This window comes from Rutidosis leptorrhynchoides, chromosome 10 (genome assembly GCF_046630445.1).
Source record: "Rutidosis leptorrhynchoides isolate AG116_Rl617_1_P2 chromosome 10, CSIRO_AGI_Rlap_v1, whole genome shotgun sequence".
NCBI lineage: Eukaryota > Viridiplantae > Streptophyta > Magnoliopsida > Asterales > Asteraceae > Rutidosis > Rutidosis leptorrhynchoides.
The window spans coordinates 242,150,200-242,175,048 of record NC_092342.1 but is presented as its reverse complement, the minus strand read 5'-3'; the positions used below and the strand labels follow the sequence as shown (position 1 = coordinate 242,175,048).

The 24,849-nt window shown below is 34.1% G+C and overlaps 2 protein-coding genes across 6 annotated transcripts; both read right to left on the bottom strand.

Moving 5' to 3' along the window:
* Nucleotides 1-6,715: 6,715 nt before the first annotated feature.
* LOC139873584 (protein fluG-like) lies at nucleotides 6,716-15,417 on the bottom strand. Of its 5 annotated transcripts, none has more exons than XM_071861519.1 (19): nucleotides 15,157-15,417; nucleotides 13,016-13,267; nucleotides 12,850-12,916; nucleotides 12,601-12,741; nucleotides 12,180-12,285; nucleotides 11,920-12,076; nucleotides 11,761-11,856; nucleotides 11,565-11,613; nucleotides 10,649-10,926; nucleotides 10,387-10,559; nucleotides 9,510-9,630; nucleotides 9,112-9,164; nucleotides 8,887-9,016; nucleotides 8,512-8,657; nucleotides 8,109-8,297; nucleotides 7,793-8,025; nucleotides 7,150-7,292; nucleotides 6,978-7,042; nucleotides 6,716-6,886 (listed from the first exon to the last, which is right to left on the bottom strand). In XM_071861519.1, exons 1-18 carry the CDS (start codon nucleotides 15,325-15,327, stop codon nucleotides 6,980-6,982), a joined length of 2,568 nt encoding a protein of 855 aa, XP_071717620.1. In that variant the 5' UTR covers nucleotides 15,328-15,417; the 3' UTR covers nucleotides 6,716-6,886; nucleotides 6,978-6,979. The 5 variants fall into 5 exon arrangements, with proteins under 5 accessions (XP_071717620.1, XP_071717622.1, XP_071717619.1 ...); XM_071861521.1 differs by having other exon boundaries at nucleotides 6,716-6,881; XM_071861518.1 differs by having other exon boundaries at nucleotides 6,716-7,042; nucleotides 15,157-15,416.
* Nucleotides 15,418-18,161: 2,744 nt separating this feature from the next.
* LOC139870912 (uncharacterized) lies at nucleotides 18,162-18,632 on the bottom strand. The gene has a single exon (XM_071858674.1). It carries the CDS (start codon nucleotides 18,630-18,632, stop codon nucleotides 18,162-18,164), a length of 471 nt encoding a protein of 156 aa, XP_071714775.1.
* Nucleotides 18,633-24,849: the final 6,217 nt, after the last annotated feature.

The window sequence follows — 24,849 nt, the reverse complement described above, 5'->3', positions numbered from 1 at the left end:
TAAGAAAAGGTTGTTATGCTATTCTGGCACACGTAAAGAAGATCGATACTGAAGAAAGAAGCATTGATGACATGCCGGTTGTAAGAGAATATCCCGGAGTATTTCCAAAAGAATTACCGGGGCTACCTCCACTCAGATGTGTAGAATTCCAGATTGATCTCATACCAGGAGCTGCACCTGTAGCCCGATCTCCATATAGACTTGCACCTTCAGAAATGCAAGAATTACAAGACCAGTTGCAAGAATTATCGGACCGTGGATTTATTCGTCCTAGTTTTTCACCTTGGGGTGCTCCTATTCTGTTCGTCAAGAAGAAGGATGGATCTATGAGAATGTGCATAGATTACAGAGAATTAAACAAATTAACGATCAAGAATCGGTACCCATTACCGAGGATTGATGATTTGTTTGATCAATTGCAAGGATCAAGTGTTTATTCTAAGATTGATCTACGCTCCGGATATCATCAACTGAGAGTGAAGGAAGAAGATGTTCCTAAAACCGCGTTCAGAACCCGTTACGGTCACTATGAGTTTCTAGTCATGCCTTTTGGATTAACTAATGCTCCAGCAGTATTCATGGATCTAATGAATCGCATCTGTAGACCGTATTTAGACAAATTTGTCATTGTTTTTATCGACGACATATTGATTTACTCGAAGAACAAGGAAGAACATGAGCAACACTTAAGACTGGTACTAGAGATACTCAAGAAAGAAGAATTGTACGCAAAATTTTCGAAGTGTGATTTCTGGTTACAAGAAGTACAATTTTTGGGCCATGTTGTCAGTAAACATGGAATTAAAGTTGACCCCGCCAAGATCGAAGCCATTAGTAAATGGGAAACCCCGAAGACTCCAACACAAATTCGCCAATTCTTAGGTCTTGCTGGTTACTACCGAAGATTCATTCAAGATTTCTCTAGAATCGCCAAACCCTTAACTGCATTGACTCAAAAGGGAAAGAAGTATGATTGGTCCACAGAACAGGAATCCTCATTCCAGTTATTAAAGAAGAAGTTAACGTCTGCACCCATTTTGTCATTACCGGAAGGAAATGATGATTTCGTGATCTATTGTGATGCTTCACGCCAAGGTTTAGGATGTGTATTAATGCAACGCACAAAAGTTATCGCATATGCCTCACGACAACTAAAAATTCATGAAAAGAACTATACGACACACGATTTGGAACTTGGAGCTGTAGTTTTTGCACTCAAAATATGGAGATACTATCTATATGGCACCAAGTGTACAGTGTACACCGACCATAAGAGTCTTCAGCATATTTTTGATCAAAAACAACTCAATATGAGACAACGTCGCTGGGTAGAGCTGTTAAACGATTACGATTGTGAAATCCGTTACCACCCCGGAAAGGCTAATGTTGTAGCTGATGCCCTAAGTCGAAAAGAAAGAGTAAAACCTCTTAGGGTCCGAGCTTTGAATATTACAATTCGTACCGATCTCACAAAGCAAATTCAAGCAGCACAGTTAGAAGCTTTAAAAGAAGAAAACGAAAAAGGCGAAATGAGCAAAGGGTTAGAAAAACAACTTGAAGTAAAAGCTGATGGAACCCTGTATTTTGCTGGTAGGATATGGGTACCAAAACATGGTAACCTAAGGCAACTAGTACTGGATGAAGCACACAAAACGAGGTACTCAATTCACCCAGGAAACGGGAAAATGTACCACGATCTCAAGAAGTTTTATTGGTGGCCTAATATGAAGACAGAAATTGCTACTTATGTAAGCAAATGTTTGACGTGTGCAAAGGTCAAAGCTGAGCACCAAAAGCCGTCAGGATTACTGCAACAACCGGAAATTCCGCAGTGGAAATGGGAAAGAATAACCATGGATTTCATTACGAAATTGCCAAGGACTACAAGTAGTCATGATACTATTTGGGTGATAGTTGATCGTCTAACTAAATCAGCTCACTTTCTACCAATAAAGGAGACAGACAGTATGGAGAAATTAGCACGCCTATATTTGAAGGAAGTAGTTTCCAGGCATGGTGTACCCATCTCTATCATATCTGATCGCGACACCCGATTCACATCACGTTTCTGGCAGTCATTACAAAAAGCATTGGGAACTCGATTAGATATGAGCACCGCTTATCACCCACAGACAGATGGTCAAAGTGAAAGAACAATACAAACATTGGAAGACATGTTACGGGCATGCGTGATTGACTTTGGAACCAGTTGGGATCGACACTTACCGTTGGCAGAATTTTCATACAATAACAGCTATCATACGAGCATCAACGCAGCGCCATTTGAAGCACTTTACGGTAGAAAGTGCAGATCTCCTATATGTTGGAGTGAAGTAGGAGAAAGACAACTTACTGGACCAGAAATTATTCACGAAACCACCGAAAAGATCATTCAAATACAACAGCGATTGAAAACGGCCATGAGTCGCCAAAAGAGTTATGCTGATGTAAGAAGAAAACCGCTAGAATTTCAAGTGGGCGACAAAGTCATGTTGAAAGTGTCACCCTGGAAAGGCGTTGTACGATTCGGTAAACGAGGAAAGCTAAGTCCTAGGTACGTAGGACCCTTTGAAATCACCGAAAGAATTGGAACAGTTGCTTATCGATTAAAGCTACCGCAAGAACTTAGTAGTGTTCACAACACATTTCACGTGTCAAATTTGAAGAAATGTTTAGCTGAAGAGGATGTCGTAATTCCTCTTGACGAAATACGAATCAATGATAAACTCCATTTTATCGAAGAACCTGTTGAAATCATGGACCGTGAGGTCAAACAATTAAAACAAAGCAAAATACCGATAGTTAGAGTTCGTTGGAACGCAAGACGAGGACCCGAGTTTACTTGGGAACGTGAAGATCAAATGAAGCAAAAGTATCCACATTTGTTCACTGATATCGCTCATGAAACAGGTACTACTCAAAATTTCGGGACGAAATTTTCTTTAACGGGGAGGTACTGTGATGACCCGAAAAATTTCGACTAATTTAAACCAATTCTCTTTAGGAATTAATATTATGTAAATATACATATATGTATGTATATATATATATATATATATATATATATATATATATATATATATATATATATATATATATATATATATTATAAGATGTACAAGTAAAAACGACTTTCCTACAGTAAAACATTAATTGCTACAGTAAAAATGACTTTGCTACAGTAAAACACTATTTGCTACAGTGAAACCGTATTTTGCTACAGTGCTACAGTGAAAACGACTTGAAGTAAAAACACTATTTGCTACAGTAAACACTATTTGCTACAGTAAACACTATTTGCTACAGTAAAACACTATTTGCTACAGTAAACCTATTTGATGTCGACGAACTAGCAAACAAAACGGGAAAGGCGGCCATGCGATCGCATGGCAAAAACACTGAAAACTCATGCGATCGCATGAGCTACAGTAAATCGTAAAGTACTATAAATACGCAGTTTGTTCGACGATAAACTTCACAATATATTTTCTTATATAATATAAATTTTAATTTATAATTATAATTATAATTTTAATTTAAGTTAATAATAATAAAGTATATTCGAGGGTGTTTTAATTCGGGTTTCAAACCGCTTTAAGCTAAGGAAATATTGGGTATTGTTTGGGGTATTGTTCTTGAATCCAAGGCCAACCATACAGTCATCTACCGTCATTACGTCTACGCAATTTTCCTACAATATTGAGTCTCAATATTGAACTGTGAGTTTATAGTCTCCCTTTTTAAATACTTTAAATATTTTTGGGCTGAGAATACATGCAATTTATTTTAAACGCAATAAGACACAAGTACATACAAAATTCTACACTGAGTTAAACCGAAAATCCCTTAGCTTTGGTAACTAGTAGCTGCCAGTACATAGGATATGGACTGGTGGGCGCGAATAATTGTATATGGATCCATAGGGCTTGACATCCCCGTCCGAGCTAGAGCGCTAGCCTTTTAACGGACGTATGTTATTTGAGTTTAAGACACGTTGGTTTGCGTGTATTAAAACGAATGGGGTAATTATCACTATAGCGTTAAGTTTAGTTACCAGGGTGCTCTGTTACGTAGAATCTATTGATAAACTTTTGATGAAATCTTGTGGTCTATCTTTATACATGTTTATGACTCGAGCAATTAAACCTATAACTCACCAACATTCGTGTTGACTTTTTAGCATGTTTTATTCTCAGGTCCTTAGAATGCTTCCGCTGTGATGTGCTTGTTGCCTGCATGGAGTCTCTCATGCTTTGTACAAAGTTTATTGCATTCAAAATAAAACTGCGTTGTGTAATAAATAATTGGACTGTGATGTCAACCTGTAAATTAAAGACTTATGTATTTCGGGGTTTTGCTTATACCTAAGCACTCGCCCACATGTTTATAACTTTCTATGTTTAGAAAGTCACTTATTTTAATGAATGCAATATTTTATCAAAACGTATCATATAGAGGTCAAAACCTCACTGTGGAATCAATGATTAACGTGCCGCGTCAATAGCGATTTTGACGGGTCGTTACAGCTTGTGAAGATCACTTTTACCTACACTTGCATAAGGTATCACGTTGAACGCTTTTAGGTAGGGTGTATATCGGTTCGATTTTTTGTTTTCTCAATTTATTCAGTTTTGTATATTTTGTTCGATTTCCGTTTTCTCAATTTATTCAGTTCGATTCGATTTTCGTATATAGGGTTATAAATGTTTCATAAACATTTTTTGTTTTTGAATAACAATTTAAATGATATTAGTATATTTGATGTTTTGATGATAAAAACTCATTTACTAAAAGTAAAATATAAGATATAAGATCATTTGTTACGTGCTCGTTCTGGCGCGTTGGCGGTCTAATGTGGCGCTACACAACATCCATTACACGGCGTTGTGGAGAGCCGTTGGGCGAGATTCCAACGGACTGAACAACGACTGATTGATGTCGAAGGACAGGTCAAAAATGAACCTAATTACTCTACTTTAGATAGTGCAAGCAGGATTCATTCCACGGGAAATAGTGGTTAAAAGCAAGCAATTCTCTCAGGAGTTTGGTTTTGTGATTAACTAAACAATTACTAATTCTAAATATTATCTAAAGACTTAATGATTCAAGAGCAATGATCAATTACATAACTAAAGTAAAGAGTTGTAAACAATGATTTAAAGGGCCTTTATTCCTTCACAATCCCAATTATGTATGCATTCATTCAAACAAGTCTTGTGTTCACTAATATTGATTAAATCTCATTGACAATAATTCTTAAGCTTATTAATCACAATTATCTTAGGCTTGAGCTATGTAATCTAGACACTTTGTCTTTCTCCTTAATCTAATCAACACTAAGTTGGATCAAGCACACAATGTAAATTAGTATAACTCAACTTGCAATAATCAACAACCAATCAAATTTGCATTAATCAATATCCAATTGGTTCATAAAATCATAAAAACAAACGACTTAAGTCTTACAAAATCATAAACCACACAATAATTTGAATGAAACAAATACATGCACTAATTGTTCATGGAAGAAATAAAGAGAAAGAAACTAGCCACTCATGATGATGATGATGATGATGATGATGATGATGATGAAAAACTTAATCTTTTGATGAAAAAGCTTGAAGAACACCACTTGAATCCTTGAACTTTGATGATGAATGATGATGTTGTTGGTGTTTTTGCCTTCAAAATATGTCGAGAATGGTCTCTAATTCGTGGATTAGGGTTCGTTATTTATAAATATCATGTATCTTGTCCCCGAAGCAAAAATCCCCTCAAATTCGGCCTCAAAAGATATCCAGAAATTTGCCCAGCCGCAATTTGCACCCGATGGCCGCAAGGCCTGACCGCAAAAATGGGCGCAAAAAGGCGCCAGAATTGACTCCGTCAGCATCCAAAATCCACCAGCCAGCCGCAAATTGCGCCTGGACCCATTTTTCTTCTTTTTTTCTCGTTTAAACCCTGTTTTTTCTCATACTTGTCTCGAATCATCACTTGTTATAAAAACCTCATAAACTAGCATTTTAAACTTCAAATATTCAAGTAAACTTCAATTCTTAATAACAATATTGATCGGCATTTATGACCCAATTAACGACACTTTTGTACACATGACGACATCTGATTGGTCCGTTGAATACTGACTGTTGGGAGAATTCAAATTTAAAAAAAATAATAATAATACTAAATTTCAATTACTCCATCCGTCTCATATTAATTTTCACCAGACAAAAAATACACAGTTTAGAATTATCATTATTACATGGTAATTTATTTATGTATTTAATAGTTCTACTCCCTACTTTTTACCTGCCATTTTGTTTTACATACATACATTAGAAGTATAAATGAACTTTACCTTTTTATTCTTATCTACGTATATAAATGAACAAATAATTGAAATATAAATTTCAACTCATTCCAACACTACCAAATCAGCATAATTCCCCCCACAGCTGCACATCACCTACAGCACTACCCACCCACAACTCCCTTTACCATAATAAATTGTATAAGAGCAATAATCACTCTTTTATGCCTATTCTAAAATGAAGCTTATTTCTAATTTTTTCTTAAATTGCACAAGATAGAAGATACACGCCCATTTATTTGTTCGTGGTGAGTTTTTAATCATTGTGTAATTTATTTGGTTATAGGATTCAACTTTTTAAAGAGTTAAACTTATCAAATGTACAAGAATATATATAATGCATCACAAAGATTAACAAACCAAATGTAACAATAACAAATTAACAATAAACACATGCAATAAAGATGCGTTTATGGCAGATTGAGTCGTAAATTCCTAAATTCGTCCACTCTCATAAATATGCAATTAAACGTGTTTGATCCAGTGGCTAACACATATTTTTCGCTTACTGCTTCTCTGACCATAAAAAGACAAACGATCAAAGTTCGCTCTAACAAAGGAGATATTAAGTTATTAGAACCTTTTTATTGTATATTTTACAGCCCACCATCAGTATTGGTGTATAAGTTTCTTGTACGCATCCTTATTCTCAGAGTAGTGTTTAATTTCCGCCTGTAGAATACAAAAACATATGTGCTCAAGATCAACTACTGCATTTTGCTGGTCACAATTACTAGGAATATAACATTAGATGTTTGAGATTATATATATGTATGTACCTTGCGAACCCCTTTTATAGCAACCATCAGTTTCTCTCCTAATAACGTATCGAAAACAGTATCTTTTGATAGTGCTTCTACTGATTCTGCAAGGGAGACTGGTAATCTTTGGAGTTTGCCACGTAGGCTATCAGGATTGTCATCTGTTTGCATAGAGACAACATTTGATGTCAGCCAACTGGAAATAGGTCAAACTATTTGGGTTGTATTTCGATTAATAATGGCAAATAGATCAAAGGTTGGGTTGAGTTGGTTCAAAACGGGTCATGGGTTAATCAGGTCAGATTTTTTAAATGGGTCAAAATGGTCTGGTCTAAATGGGTCGGTCGGGTTGGGTCGATATCTGCTTCTCAAAGTTTCTTAAAGTCATAAAACCTCAAGATAATAATAATTTTAAAGTCTCGTAGACCCGTTAAGACCCATTACGGACCCGTTGGACCGAATAGATATTTGTTAGGCTTCATATAGGTCTAAATTGGACCCATCTTCAACTTGTATATGGACCTAATTGATTAAATACCTAACCCAATGGACCCATTTTTCAAGCTATGGGTCTCAATTGCTGGGTATACCTGGTATATAAAATGAAAACTAGCCGAGTCTGTTTAAACCAAGTGAGTTTAAAATAAGTGTTGAGTGTTACCAATAGGATCAGGGAGAACAAGATGTCTGCGTAGACCATCAATTCCGGAAGCAATGATAGCGGCAAGGGCCAGATACGGATTAGCACATCCATCAAATGCTTTAATTTCAAAGTTGCTGACTAGGCCATCTTGAACGCCAGGTGGACAAGCAGTTCTTATAGGAGCCTCTCTGTTTTCTTTACCCCAACAAAGGTATGCTCCACTCCATGTATTTGGTTGTATACGATCATAACTACGCATCCATTTAAGGATGGTGATTAGAAATTAGTATGAGTTACATATAACCATATAGTGAAAAGTGTAAATTATAGTTACCTGTTTGGGATGGGAGCTGTAAAAGCTAAAAGTGACGGAAGATGGTGTAGAACACCTGCCATGAACTCTTCCCCAATTTTCGACATTCCGTGGCGTGATGACCCGACAGATGCCGCAAACACATTTTGGCCATTTTGGGACAAACTAATATGCACATGTAAACCCGACCCGATGTCATCTAATGCAAACCTGATTAATAACACCAAATATAATATGCATTCAGAAGGAGAAATCATTTGCAAATGAGATTCTAGGTCAACCCAACACAACCTGACCGTTCTGAAATGTATTAAATATGTGCCATTTCAACCCACCCGTTTTGACCAGCTACCCAACACGGCCCATCTTGACACATGTAGTAGTAGCAACTAGCAAGTGATGTGCTCCATCACACAGTACTTACTTTGGCATAAAAGTGGCTAGCAATCCATGTTTCCTTGCAACGGATCTAATAACTTCACGCGCATATATCAAGTTATTTGCAGCATCAAAACAACTTGTGTAACGCAATGCAATTTCAAACTGACCATTCCCAGCCTCTGCATGTAGCTGAGCTAGCAAAAAATCAAACATCAACCATATTTTAAAGAAATAATGCCTTGCAAATCATGATTTCAGCCACTCACAAAAGAACATTTTAGGTGTACATAAATTTATTTGCATTAAGAACAGATAATTATAATATCTAATACTTGTGAGAAGATATGTGGCTTCCGTGCATCAATATTCAATTCTAAATACAAATAAAATAAGCAGGCAACGTAAATTCCCATGTTACCTGTTCTACATCAATATTCAAAGACTGTAATGAGTTAATAACTTCATGCAATATAGGTGAAGCAGCATCATATGCAGATGATGAGCAGTAACGTGATGTGTCAAATGGGACCCACTGTTCTTGACCTTCCCTGTATAGGTATTTAACAAAATAAGAAGTCATTAAATGTAGATTTGAACTCAAAATACAAACTTGCCTTTCAAAAAAAAAAGTAAAAAATAATACCTTGGCTGACTCTTTAATAGATAAAATTCATTTTCAAATCCAGCATTCATCGTCTGAAATAAAAGGCATTCAAGTTAATATCTTATTTGCTTATGGAGGTTAACATGAGTTTAACATTGAATTGTACACATGATACCACTTAGTCAAATCCCTTCTCTTAACCGATTTGACCCGTGAGAGATACAATATAGCCCAAAATAACCCACTGACAGGTAAATGGGTCAAATGTGCCACCTCTAATATTCAATATGAATATGTCCAGAATGCAATTCATATTGTGTAAACAATGAAAGAAGAACGAACAAAAAAAAACACCTTGTGTAACTAGAGTTATGGCATAACACAAATTACCACATCTGATTTAAAGAATATAATAAAATAATAATATGCAACTATACCAAGTTGAATTCCTGTTTCAGAACTTTAGAAACTCTTCTAAGTGTTTCTCTCGGGCAATACTCCCACGGTTGACCCGGTTTTAAGTGCATGTCAGCAAGAACCATCTCTTCGTTCATCACCCTGTACGTAGACGATTATATTCTATTAAAAAACAGGTTGGTACAATTTTGCAAAAAAGGATATATACACAAAATGTCATAAAGCCAGTGAAAATTCTTGGCTGGAAGGGAAAAATGCCCGAAAAATTTAACACACAAAAGAAAAGTCAACATTCTGCATATAGGGACAATTTGCATAAACGTCAAATTTCGCAAATATAATAAAATAAAGTCACCTAAAAATAAAAATTGCAAACAGAGTCAAATTTCATAAAAAGGATATAAAAAATCAACCAATTGTAAAATTTGGCAGAAAATAGTCAAACTTACCTGGAAAAAAAGTTAAACTTCACAAAAAATGACAAGTCTTTAAAAAACCAATGAAACTCGGTGTATTTTGTTATAACGAAATTCTTGAATGGTGTGTTGTGTAATATCCTTTTGAAGTGTTAATAAACAAATAATTGCCCCATCAAAAATAGTAGTAAGGAATATGAACTTAAATACTACTCCCTGTCCCATCTTGATAGTATGGTATTTCTTTCCGGGCTGTCCCAATTTAATAGTCTATATTCGATAGAAATAATAAGGTAGATTTTCTTTATGCCCTTAACTTTTGCATATAAGACAAAAAGATAGGTAAAAAGTAAGGGGTAAAACTGTAAAGTAAAGAAAAAAATATAGTGTAATGATTAGATTTCTTAAACTGTGTGTTTTTTGTCACGGAGGGAGTATATTTTATTCTAGTGTAATCGTATTCAAAACAAAATAATAATACCATGGGATTTTGCATCTGGTTGATAAATCAGGTATGAGTCTGATCTCACCGGTCCCAGTCAGATTGGTCTCGTCAGCTGGACCATCCATCGCTGAACTCATCCCCATACAGGCACACGTTAAACCTAACCCACTTTCCTTCACAGTATTATTGAACCGTTTTTGTGGGACCACCTGAGAGTAAATGTATACAAACTCAAAAACTTCAACATCACATACAGCCAAATAAATAAAACAGAGTTTGTGAACGAAAAACTACTTACGCGGCATCTATGTTGTCCAGAAGCATCGACCCATAAAACACGAACAAGTACAGTATCTTGTTGGGTAAAGTTTAACTCTTTTATCACGTGATTATCAAACTTTGATAACGTACTAGATACATGTGTAGATGTAACAGTGCTATCGATTTTGTATAACGCTTTTGCATTTTCTGCAAAGATGTCGTTAACAGCTTCAAGAGCTTCGGGAATTGTTAAATCACCCTCGTTACACGCATCACGTAAAACGGAAAATACAACTTCCCGTGCTCTCTTAGCACCTGCCAAAGTTTATATTTATATTTAGTATTTATAATAGTATTATAAGTACAAAATGGTAGTAATAATATAATACATAGATATAGGGATACAGAAATATGTAGGGTTAAAGCCACAAATTGGCTATAAACTTTCTCAAATGTCCCAATGTCGCCCATATACCCATTTGCGTCCCACTGTCGTCTACAAACTTTCATAAAATGTACCGATGTCGCCCACTATACTTTTTTTACCTGTAACGAAAACAATTGATGACGTGACTTCTAAGTAGTCATGACATGTCGGTGATACATCGGAACAGAAACTGAAAGTATATGGGCGACATCGGAACACAACTGAAAGTATATGGGAGACATCGGGACATATAAAATGAAAAAAAAAAAAGTTAAATAATTAACTTTACCGGTTCAACAGGTAACCGGTAACGAAATGTTGATATTGGTACATTTTTTGAAAGTTTGTAGACGACAGTGGGACACAAATGAGTATATGGGCAACATCGGGACATTTGAGAAAGTATATAGCCAATTTGTGGCTTTAACCCAAATATGTACGTACATGTATTAAATTTGGCACATCCTATATGCATATGTATGTACAAGTCATGCAGGATAAACATATATTTTCTGGTTTCACAAACCTAAGTAAAACGCTTCAGGAAATCCAACTGCATCAGTGCTAAACATCACCTGCGTGTGCGTACAATGTCCAAATTACAAATGAGCTTAATATACTCTTACAATACACACAAACTATACAAACAATAAACAAGATTAGGGATAATATCATGCCAACAGAATAAACTAATTTAAGAAAAATCTTTGTTAATGAGTCACCTTTTTTAGTGGTGCGAGCTCCAAAAGTTGTTTGAATGATGATGTCATGCCATGGACACTGAGTTTTGGAATAGCAAGACCAAAATCAAGGTACACCTATATAGTTTTAGCATCAGCATAAGAATTATTAAGTTGCCCTTTCAAGTCTCAAAATTTTACCTGTTGATAAACAGATGCCAAATATGATGCTTCCCTTGAAAAAGGGTAGGATGCATGTAAAAGAACAATTTTACAGTCTAAGAATCTTTCGTCTTCAAGTACGTTACGAAGATGAAGGGGATTAGCATGCCGTAAATCCAAATCTTTGTCTCCAAAGCTAGTAATATACCAATACATGTTATTTAATAAGCAATTATCAATGTGGTATTTGGATTTGAATAATTGCTTATAGACATTGTAACTCAATAATTTGATTTTACCCTGTATGTATCTGCATGGGCCAGTCGTAACGCATAGCCAACTCCAAACTCCGAATGAATATATAATCGATGAGGTTTTTGTTTGAAATTCGAACAGGATATCCCCCTGAAAATAGAAATGGTCAGATAACAATCTTGCTACAAATTTGAGGTGGCAAAATGAGCGGGTCCAGTTAGTGGATCAAAACATGTACTAGCTTTTTGTTCATTTGCCAAAACACCTTTACTCCATAACTTGTAATTTGCTTTTTAAAAGTTATTGTAATTTAGCAAATATGGTTAAATACCTGCTAGCGTATTAGCTTCTTTTCTTTTTCATTACACACATTTAAATATTAAGCGGATCAACTCATTCATAAGTAAATGGGTAGCAATTGCCACCTCTGTTGCTTATAGTATAACAAATTACAGTAAAACTCACCAAGCAGAACTTCATCAAGACCCTTTGCTGCCTCTTCATCGGTGACATGCGTATTAATATCAAGGCCACTGCGATATGCAGCTATGCTTTTTAAACCAACCACTTTAGAGACATCTGTAGGACCCGCCTTAACAGAAAATGTTACAACACAATGATAAGGAACCCAACATACTAAACTGTTACCTTTATATCAACATGAAGCTAAACTGCAATTTTTTTAGTTTTTTGGAAAGAACATAAAAGGATATGACTTCAATCTGTCTAAGAATACTTCAGTAAATCCTTCTAGTGTCAAACACCTCCCAAATTTTATTCCCTGATTTTTAGTAACAAATAATAATAAGAAAACTTTATTAGGGTAACTTTTGAGAGAGTATAAAGAAACTAAGAAAACAGGGGAAAATAGATTTTTTACTTCATCGAGAATTTGCTCTGCTAGACGCTCAATTCTTAATATTCTACCAACAAATGGCACATAATTACTATGTTTCTCGGTGTCAATTATCTTGTCTAACATTAACCCATCATCGATTAGTACACTCGATATTCGTGCACCTTTGAAGCACATTTTACTGATTTCTTCAATTCCAGACGAACTTCTATGTTCTTGAATTCCTTGAAGAGATAATTCAGAGCCGTATAAGTCAGCAATATCCCTTAGGCTTCTCTGTAACAAGTATTTATATCAATCCATGTTAGAGTGGCAATTTCAACCAATTCATATGGTAACGGGTCAACAACTTGGGTCAGAAGTAGCTAAATATATTTTCAGATATTCATGAAGTCCCAAATAGCTTTTGTTACATACTTACATCTAAGATTTAACTAGTATTCAATTACTTACTGTACCAAATGAGCATACTATAATCACCAATTCACCATCATGAATAATCCATGGGGAAGAAAAACAACATGATGTTGGAAAAGTTGTTTTTTAAAAGCATTTTCCCCAAACTTTGGACCTAAATAAATATATGTAAAAATAATACTTACAAGTGATATTTTATTAACTGGCGTAGCTTATGATAAAAGCTTCATATAATGTTATATGATGAACCAAAGTTATGTTGTGATAAATGAGATATAATGCCTTCAAAGTAAGGTGGTTGATGCTGGAATTAAAGGGAAAATGGGTCTGTTTTGGGTCTGGTTTTGTACTTGGCTCATGAATGTGTTTTGACTTTTGACCCGTAACCAATCAGGCTAAGTGGGTTTTTTCTGACACACCAGATTGACCCAACCTTCTAGTTCATCATCAGTTAGTTTCGGAGATGATAAAGAGTCTCCATATGATGTTAATTAATAAGTCATTTTAATAAACTTAATCATAAGTTATGGATGTGCTGTTAAATACCTAGCACATCCATCATTGAAGATCAACTGCTACAACCATAAAAATCTCAGCACACACACACACACATTTTCAGGCAAGTTTCAACTCCGGCTATAGAACTTTAGGCCGTCGTCGTACCCTGGAAACAAACTTGTATATGATTTAAGGAATTGCGTTAAACGCAAGCTCCAGCCAATCTTATTACTGCAATTACCTTACTGTTTGTTTATGTTTCTTGATATGAGATCTCTAATAAATTCAATTTGTGTTATAAATTTTTTTATGGTACCGGTCCCCACACATACCACAATCTAACTTTCACATTTGTAACAAATATTACATTGTGCTGAGATTTTGCTAGTTTTTTTTTTTTTTTTTTTTTGCTAGTGTTATTGTAACAATGTCCAAGACATTAAAGTTTTACCAAGTTTTAAAAAGAATAAACCGACATGTAAATGGGTTAGCCTGAGGGGCGATTCTACTTTATAATTAGTGCGATCATAGACACCACTAGTTTGAAAATTTTTATTACAGAGTACTCTTCAAATTGGACCAAACATCCGAAACCTCATATATTTTGTGAGTTTCTTTAGGTAAATAACAACCGTAATCTTTAAATTGTATATCTTTAAATTGTATAGAACACTGCTACTTTTGACTACAGAACCTCGTATATTTTTAGAATTTATGGTTTGTTTAATAAAAAATACCAAGTATAATTCAATAATTAGTATTGGAAAGAAATTGGGACTCATTGGCCCACTGGTTGGCCTGACCCCACATGTACAGTTTTGAGTTACCAGATTTGACCGAACCATTTTGACAACTCTCTCGACCCACAGATTAATAAGTTCAAAATTATAGAAAAATTTAAATTTCAACAGCATAAAATAAGTATAAAAAATAACAATTTATTAGTTTGCCTAGGCTAAAGTAATTGCTCATCACTTCACTCTTCAGAATATATGATCTTCATTTAGAGTAAGCCTAAACGGGCCACTTCACATAAAAACTGCTCCTGGATTCTCACTAACTTTGATGACCAGTTCTTTTAGTGATAGGTATATTCAAATTATATGCCGTTTACCAAATATTAAACAAATTTAGTCTTTTATTGACTTTTGAGTGCCAACAAAAGCAAAAAAATAAAAAATAAGAACACGAGTAAAAACTTAAAACTTGTTGAGAAATTAAAATTAAAAAAAAGAAAAAAAAGAAGGGACCTTGAAGTTAAGGGTGGATGTAACATGAGATAACGCCTTCCCAGAAGCTTCAGAGAAACAAGACAGAAATGGAAGTGAAGAATCAAGTGCAACCAGGTTATGAGCATGAACATCAACTAACTCCACCCTCTCAACCGCTTTTTTCAGCTGCTCATATTTCTCATCTCCCATTTTTAATTTTCTTCAAATCAAACAAAAATCAAGCTGATTTGTGTGTGTTTCTGTTTTTGTTTGTGTATAAAAAAATGGATATAAGACAGCAACTGGTTCTTAAATAGGTCAGCAAAAGTGGCGGATCATGTTACCAAAAATCATCTCGGGTGATTTTGTCTTAAAATAAAATATTTAGGCCCGTTTGTTTTTGGACTCGATAATAATTACATGGGTCATTTTACGAGTGGTATAAACTAGTTGTGGAACCTCGCTTCGCGCCGGGGCTCCGTTTTAAATGCGAGTTAAAAAAAAAAGTCTTGATCTATTTTGTAAAAAAGAATTTTTTTCGACATCTAACATTGAAGGGTTGTTCCTTTTGTGAAAGTTGCTTCTTATAGCGTTCGTTTTTTTTAGTTAGTTGATCTATTTTGTAAAAAAAATATTTTTCGACATCTTTTGGTAACATTGAAGGGTTGTTCATTTTATGAAAGTTGCCTCTTTTATCGTTGAGGAAGAAAAGAGAGAAAAATAAAAAAAAAATAATAATAAAAAAAAGTTAGTTGATTTTTTTGTAAAAAAGAATTTTTTTCGACATCTTTTGGTAACATTGAAATGTTGGTTCTTTTACGAAAGTTGCTTATTTTATCGTTGGGGACAAAAAAAAGGTGAAATGACGAAAATACCTCTTGTTACTATTGGTGAATAGTGAAACAGTGTTTTGTCTATTAGTATATATAGAAATTATGAATTTGATTTGAGTTCTAATTGTCGTAGGTTCGAATATAGGGGTAGATTGTCTCAAAAATTTTGTTATGGAGAATAAAGGTGTATGTTCCAAGCCACTCAGTTTAATCCAAAACACACCAAATACCCAACACGTGTGTAGGTGACTAATGAGAGTATTCGATGTCGAAATAGCCGTTTAGCAAAAACACTTTATATAATACTATGTATGTGCCATCACAAAGTGTTCACATTACTATTTTGAAATGTTCATTCCAAGAGTGTACTTTGTATTTCAATCAATCGTAAGTATCATAAGAGGTTATCATGGTGAGAAAAGATTTCTAATCATTAGAGAATGAAGTTAGAGAGATTTTCTAAAACTGTATACTAAAAGTAAGTAGACACTTGTATTGAGACGAATGCAGTATTAAACTAAAAAAATTATAGTTTGTTTTTCTCTCTCTTGTAACTCTCGCCTTTCGGTTTGTTGGTTGTTTTGCTTGTTTTCCGTTTTGTTATTTGTTTTGCTCGCTCTTCGGTTGTTGTATTAGTTTGTGTTTTGTGTGGAGCCTATATTGGTTTGTTTGCTTGTATTTTCTTTGTTGGTTGGCTCAGTTGGGTTGGTATTTTCGAGCTTGTTTTAATCCATATCTTGTGTATGGTTAGTATGGTTAACCTTCATTGTTGGGATGAAATGCTTTGATTAATATTTGTGTTTTTCGTGCGCGTAATCTCTATTATTAAAACAATGATAAGTCATCGAGCGAAACCATTTCCCGCTAGAATGAGCGGACCATTTATTCACTAGTTTATAACTTATTCATGACATATATTAGTCTTACCCTCCTAATAACAGGAAATCCTGATTACCACCATTGATCCAAAAACATAGGGCCATTTGGGTGCAAACCAATGTATCACATTTTATAGGGAACTCCATATATTACCAAATGGTTCTAGAGTATTATGGACTCTTGGACTTATGTGTAAGACATGTTATTTGAGCTATCGATCCAACAAGTGGTATCAGAGAAAGGCTATAGCCCGGATGTGATATAATTCGCGAGATTCTTCGAGATCGAAATATGAAGCTTGAGCTAGGCCCATTTAATAAACAAGCTTCCAAATATGTTCAAGTTCAGACTCAAGCTAGTTTAGGCTATGTTCAAATCGAACTTTAATGAGTCAAGCTGGAACAGCTCGTGAATGCTCGTCTCATTTAAATCATATGATGATCCACCTAATTTAATAATCTCAAGATAAGAAATATGCAAATTAAGAAAGATTATTTTTATACAATAATATACTATACTTATTGTTTATCTTACAACTTTATTCCTTATTTTATCTATTTTTGTTTTATAGACATACAATAACAATATAAATAAACTTTATCTAATTACTTTTATCTATTTATTAATATAGGATATTAACCTGAAAGTATTTAAAATAAAATATTAGGTTACTAATTGGTGAGAGAGTAAATATATTCGCAATCAACTATATATATGATCTCAACTTAATATTCTTTTTTTTGAAAGGCCAACAGTGTATTATAAATATGAAACAGAGTATGTACAAAGTATGGTTTACAAAGAGATCACGCAATAATATCTCTACTCACACAAAATCTATGTACATGTATTACAAAGACTCAAGTAGCCATCAACTATCCTAAATCAGCCTGGATCTCGATTGTTGGTGAGCGGAGAACCTAAATTGGTTGGATTTAGTAGCCATTGTAACCAATCAAATGATTTATTCCTCGAACGATTAGTGATCCACTCGAAAGCTTTATGTTAGATTTCGCTTACCACCTTAGATGGTGCCCATGGGTCGTTCCTAAATACCTTTTGGTTTCTATTTCTTCAGATGTAGTAACCCGTAACCCATTCGACACCCTGCCAAATTTTCTTATCTTCGCCCAAAATATTACCCCGACCCGAACCCGAAAAAAAGCTGAGTATGTTCTCATCCCTATGTGGGATAGATCCCCACTAACTATAAATAGATTTCCAAATATCCTTCGCCACTTTGCATGAAATAATAGCATGGTCTACGGTCTCGATGAAGTCGTTACACATGGGACATAAAACTGTGTCAAGATCTATCCCACATTTGTCCAGTTATGCTCTAACCGGTAATCTTCCACGTACAATTCGCCATACAAAAATGTTGATCTTTCTTGGAATGAAATTGTTCCTCATCGTTTCCTGTGATTGTCCCAATCTCTGAATTGTTAAAGCATCGATTTTGGTGGACACTAACTTAGAATTGTATATAGCGCTGTTATCCAGTATCCACTTCCAATCTGAAGGACCTTCACTAAGAGTAATGTTACTGATGATCAATGTCTTGAGTTGATTCAGCTCTCCTAGTACTCGACCCGTTACTTCTCTTGTCCAGTTCCACGTAAACAGCCTTGATCCATTAGAGTCATGAATTCTTTCTTTCACATAAGCTTCCTGGTTGTTTTCTAATCTGAATAATCGAGGGAACCTGTCTTTCAAGCAAATGTCTCCAATCCAAATGTCTTTCCAAAAGAGAGTGTCTCGGCCATCACCTATCTTTTTCTCAAAAAAAGAGTTAATATCCATACCGATTTTGAGCATGTCAATACCAATATGGATAATATTACTCCATACCGAGTTACGAGTAATAGATAAATCAGAAGTAAATTGCCCAAGCCCCCCATCCCGCCCATATATGCTTTTAATAACACTGACCCATAGTGAATTGGGTTCCTTGCGGAACCGCCACTGTAAAGACCAGTCCTAATCCATCTGTACGAATACATTACATTTGGTTACATCACGAGGTACTTGACCTCTATATGATACATCTTACAAACATTGCATTCGTTTTTAAAAGACAAACTTTCATTTCATCGAAAGTTGACGGCATGCATACCATTTCATAATATATCCAACTATAATTAACTTAATAATAATCTTGATGAACTCAACGACTCGAATGCAACGTCTTTTGAAATATGTCATGAATGACTCCAAGTCATATCTCTAAAATGAGCAAATGCACAACGGAAGATTTCTTTTATACCTGAGAATAAACATGCTTTAAAGTGTCAACCAAAAGTTGGTGAGTTCATTAGTTTAACATAAGTAATCATTTCCATCATTTTAATAGACCACAAGATTTTCATTTTCATTTCTCATAAATATACGTGTAGTGACCCGAACTTTTTCATGTTTATATATATTAAATGAAATTGTTATTTACATGATTAAGTGTTTCCAACATGTTAAGCAATCAAACTTGTTAAGACTTGATTAATTTAAATAGGTTTCATATAGACAATTGACCACCCAAGTTGACCGGTGATTCACGAACGTTAAAACTTGTAAAAACTATATGATGACATACATATGATTATATATATAGTTAACATGATATTATGATAAGTAAGTATCTCATTAGGTATTTTAACAATGAGTTATATACATAAAATTGAGTTTATTGAATTAAGAAACTCGAAACGATATATATAATGATTATCGTTATAACAACGTCTTACTAAATACATATGAATCATATTAAGATATTGATACACTATGTTTAATAATGATAAATGATAAGTAAACATGTCATTAAGTGTATTAACAATGAACTACATATGTAAAAACAAGACTACTAACTTAATGATTTTGAAATGAGACATATATGTAACGATTATCGTTGTAACGAAATTTAATGTATATATATATATCATATTAAGAGATATTTATACATCATAATATCATGATAATATAATAATTTAAAATCTCATTTGATATTATAAACATTGGGTTAACAACATTTAACAAGATCGTTAACCTAAAGGTTTCAAAACAACACTTACATGTAACGACTAACGATGACTTAACGACTCAGTTAAAATGTATATACATGTAGTGTTTTAATATGTATTCATACACTTTTGAAAGACTTCAAGACACTTATCAAAATACTTCTACTTAACAAAAATGCTTACAATTACATCCTCGTTCAGTTTCATCAACAATTCTACTCGTATGCACCCGTATTCGTACTCGTACAATACACAGCTTTTAGATGTATGTACTATTGGTATATACACTCCAATGATCAGCTCTTAGCAGCCCATGTGAGTCAACTAACACATGTGGGAACCATCATTTGGCAACTAGCATGAAATATCTCATAAAATTACAAAAATATGAGTAATCATTCATGACTTATTTACATGAAAATAAAATTACATATCCTTTATATCTAATCCATACACCAACGACCAAAAACACCTACAAACACTTTCATTCTTCAATTTTCTTCATCTAATTGATCTCTCTCAAGTTCTATCTTCAAGTTCTAAGTGTTCTTCATAAATTCTATAAGTTCTAGTTTCATAAAATCAAGAATACTTCCAAGTTTGCTAGCTTACTTCCAATCTTGTAAAGTGATCATCCAACCTCAAGAAATCTTTCTTATTTACAGTAAGATATCTTTATAATACAAGGTAATACTCATATTCAAACTTTGATTCAATTTCTATAACTATAACAATCTTATTTCGAGTGGAAATCTTACTTGAACTTGTTTTCGTGTCATGATTCTGCTTCAAGAACTTTCAAGCCATCCAAGGATCCTTTGAAGCTAGATCTATTTTTTCTAATTTCCAGTAGTTTTATCCACATAACCTGAGGTAGTAATGATGTTCATAACATCATTCGATTCATATATATATAACTACCTTATTCGAATGTTTAAACTTGAAATAACTAGAACATAGTTTAGTTAATTCTAAACTTGTTCGCAAACAAAAGTTAATCCTTCTAACTTGAATTTTAAAATCAACTAAACACATGTTTTATATCTATAAGATATGCTAACTTAATGATTTAAAACCTGGAAACACGAAAAACACCGTAAAACTGGACATACGCCGTCGTAGTAACACCGCGGGCTGTTTTGGGTTTGATAATTAAAAACTATGATAAACTTTGATTTAAAAGTTGTTCTTCTGGGAAAATGATTTTTCTTATGAACATGAAACTATATCCAAAAATCATGGTTAAACTCAAAGTGGATGTATGTTTTTCAAAATGGTCATCAGGACGTCGTTCTTTCGACTGAAATGACTACCTCTTACAAAAATGACTTGTAACTTATATTTCCGACTATAAACCTATACTTTGATTCACCCAAAACGGATTTAAAATGAAGAAGTTATGGGTAAAACAAGATTGGATATTTTTTGATTGTTGTAGCTACGGAAAATATTGTAACAATTCTATATAAATCATATCCTAGCTAACTTATATTGTATTATACATGTATTCTAATATATTATGTAATCTTGGGATACCATAGACACGTATGCAAATGTTTTGACATATCATATCGACCCATGTATATATATATTATTTGGAACAACCATAGACACTCTATATGCAGTAATGTTGAGTTAGCTATACAGGGTTGAGGTTGATTCCAAAAATATATATATATACTTTGAGTTGTGATTTAGCCTGAGACGTGTATACACTGGGTCGTGGATTGATTCAAGATAATATATATCAATTTATTTCTGTACATCTAACTATGGACAACTAGTTGTAGGTTACTAACGAGGACAGCTGACTTAATAAACTTAAAACATCAAAATGTATTAAAAATGTTGTAATTATATTTTGAACATACTTTGATATATATATGTATATATTTGTTATAGGTTCGTGAATCGACCAGTGGCCAAGTCTTACTCCCAAAAAAGTAAAAATCTGTGAAAGTGAGTTATAGTCCCACTTTTAAAATCTAATATTTTGGGATGAGAATACATGCAGTTTTATAAATGTTTTACGAAATAGACACAAGTAAATGAAACTACATTATATGGGTGAATGATCGAAGCCGAATATGCCCCTTTGCTTGGTAGCCTAAGAATTAGTAAACCGATCTAATAATTGACGTGAATCCTAAAGATAGATCTATTGGGCCTAACGAATCCCATCCAAAGTACCGGATGCTTTAGTACTTCGAATTCGTTTTTATCATGTCTGAAGTATTTCCCGGAATGATAGGGGATATTCTTATATGCATCTTGTTAATGTCGGTTACCAGGTATTCACCATATGAATGATTTTTATCTCTATGTATGGGATGTATATTGAAATATAAAATCTTGTGGTCTATTATTATGATTTGATAATATATAGGTTAAACCTATAACTCACCAACATTTTTGTTGACGTTTTAAGCATGTTTATTCTCAGGTGATTATTAAGAGCTTCCGCTGTTGCATACTAAAATAAGGACAAGATTTGGAGTCCATGCTTGTATGATATTATGTAAAAACTGCATTCAAGAAACTTATTTTTGATGTAATATATTCTTATTGTAAACCATTATGTAATGGTCGTGTGTAAACGGTATATTTTAGATTATCATTATTTGATAATCTACATAATGCTTTTTAAACCTTTATAGATAAAATAAAGGTTATGGTTGTTTTAAAAATGAATGCAGTCTTTGAAAAACGTCTCATATAGAGGTCAAAACCTCGCAACGAAATTAATTAATATGGAACGTTTATAATCAATATGAACGGGACATTTCAGTTGGTATCCTAGTGTTGGTCTTAGAGAACCAGAAATTTGCATTAGTGTGTCTTATCGAGTTTGTTAGGATACATTAGTGAGTCTGGATTTTGACCGTGTTTTCTTTAAAAACGATTGCTTAACACTTTTGTTGGAAACTATATATTATTAACATGTAAATATTATGTGATATATTAACCTCTTAATGTGTTTGATATTGTGTGATAGATGTCTATCACTAGTACAAATCCCATCGATTCACCTAATAATAATGAAGAGTCGAATATATTTTGGGAAGATTCACAAATTCCCGAAGAGGAACCGGAAGAAGAGGAACCGGAAGAGGAGGAACCGGAAGAGGAGGAACCGGAAGAGGAGGAACCGGAAGAAGAGGAACCGAAAGAGGAGGAACCGGAAGAAGAAGAGGTTCCGGAGGAAGAAATATTGATACCTATAGTAAATTGATTAAATAAAAGAAAATCCTCAACCAACGGACTAAAGTTAATAATGGTCAATGGTGTTTCCGCTGAGGAAGCAAAATATTGGGAAGATTATCAATTTTCCGATGAATCAGATCCCGATGAGGATTCCGATGATGTTATAGAAATTACCTCGACCCAATTTAATAAAGCGAAAGAAAATAATAAGGGAAAAGGTATAAAAATAGAGAAACCCGATTCCAACCCCGATGAAGTTTATATGTATTGGTAACATCCGTATTTCCTAAAATGTAACAATAACCCGGGAACCTCTAAACCACCAGGTTTTTCTAAAACATTGTGGAAAACGACTGCTCGTATTAGAGGAACACCATATATTCCTAGAAAATTAGGAAAACTAACCAAGTTCGAAGAAGAAGAAGAAACCAGTGATTCAGATTAGAGGGTTGTAATCATGTTGTGTATTATATGTATTGTAGTGTGCTTATACTTTTATGTTCTATGTAAAAATTGCTTGTATTGTTTGTTAATTATCTTTTATGAATATAATCCTTGTCTATTTTACAGTATAAAAACAAAATGGACGTTAAGGGTAGACAACCGAATATTTTAGAAGATCTACCAGAGGATATGATTGAGGAAATCTTGTCTAGAGTTGGTCAGAATTCATCAGCACAATTAATTATGGCAAAATTAACTTGTCAAACATTTGAAAGACTTTCCAGAAATGCCTTAGTTTATAAAAGGCTTTCCTCTGATAGGTGGGGTATATCACATTGGGGAGACCGTAAGTTACGCCGTGTTTTCTTTAAAGCGTTAAATGCGGGGAATCCAAATGCAATTTTATGCTACAGGTTAAGAACCTATTTTGACTCAACATATCCCAACATAGAATTTCGTGAATTAGAAAGAGCTTCTAACATGCAACATAAAGAAGCATGTTATGCTTACGGGCTAGTGATGTTAGCTTCTTACCAAAGTGAGAAAAAGAACATCGGATTGCAGCTTTTAAATAAAACCTTCCCACAAGTGATGGATTCAGTAGTTGGGGTGAGAAACAAGGTTTTTAGATTATTACAGGGCTGTTGGACATTACGAAACCCTCGTCCTTTTGACGACATTACAACATGCTGCCTAGCCAATGGTCATAACGGTTATTTTTCACAAGACCAAGGATGGGAAGTCGTCTTAGTAAAACCAGAATACATGACTTGTTTCTGGACTTATGAATTACGTGTCTTTATTTCTTTTGCTGAACAACTTGCGTATTAACTAGATTTATCTTCAAAACTGTCCTGTATCAAAGTGTACTATATTTCATGTTATATGTAATATAGTGATGTTGTAAGTTTGAAGAATATTTATATGTGATATATTATTATAATCAGTTTTTCATATGAAATTGTAGTAGTTGAATTGTATATTAGCTACTAAGTATGAACTTAACGGGTAGGTAGTACCCGAATGTAAACTTGTAAAATGCTAATATGAAGAAAAAGCTTTTATAAATGAGTTCATATTATGCTACGAAATACTATTGACTACTCTTAATATTCTGTATGATTAACTCGATTCAGTTGGATATTTTGAAGGAAATGGCACCGACTACTCGACACACCATGAATATGAGCGAAGAGAAATTTCTTACCTTTCTTGCTGCAAACATAGCCGCAGTACAGGCTGCGCTACATACCAACAATAACTCTGAATCTAGCAATGCAGCTAACTGCGCAAGAAATCGTGTGGGATGCTCCTACAAAGAATTCACTGCCTGCAAACCTTTGGAATTTGATGGAACC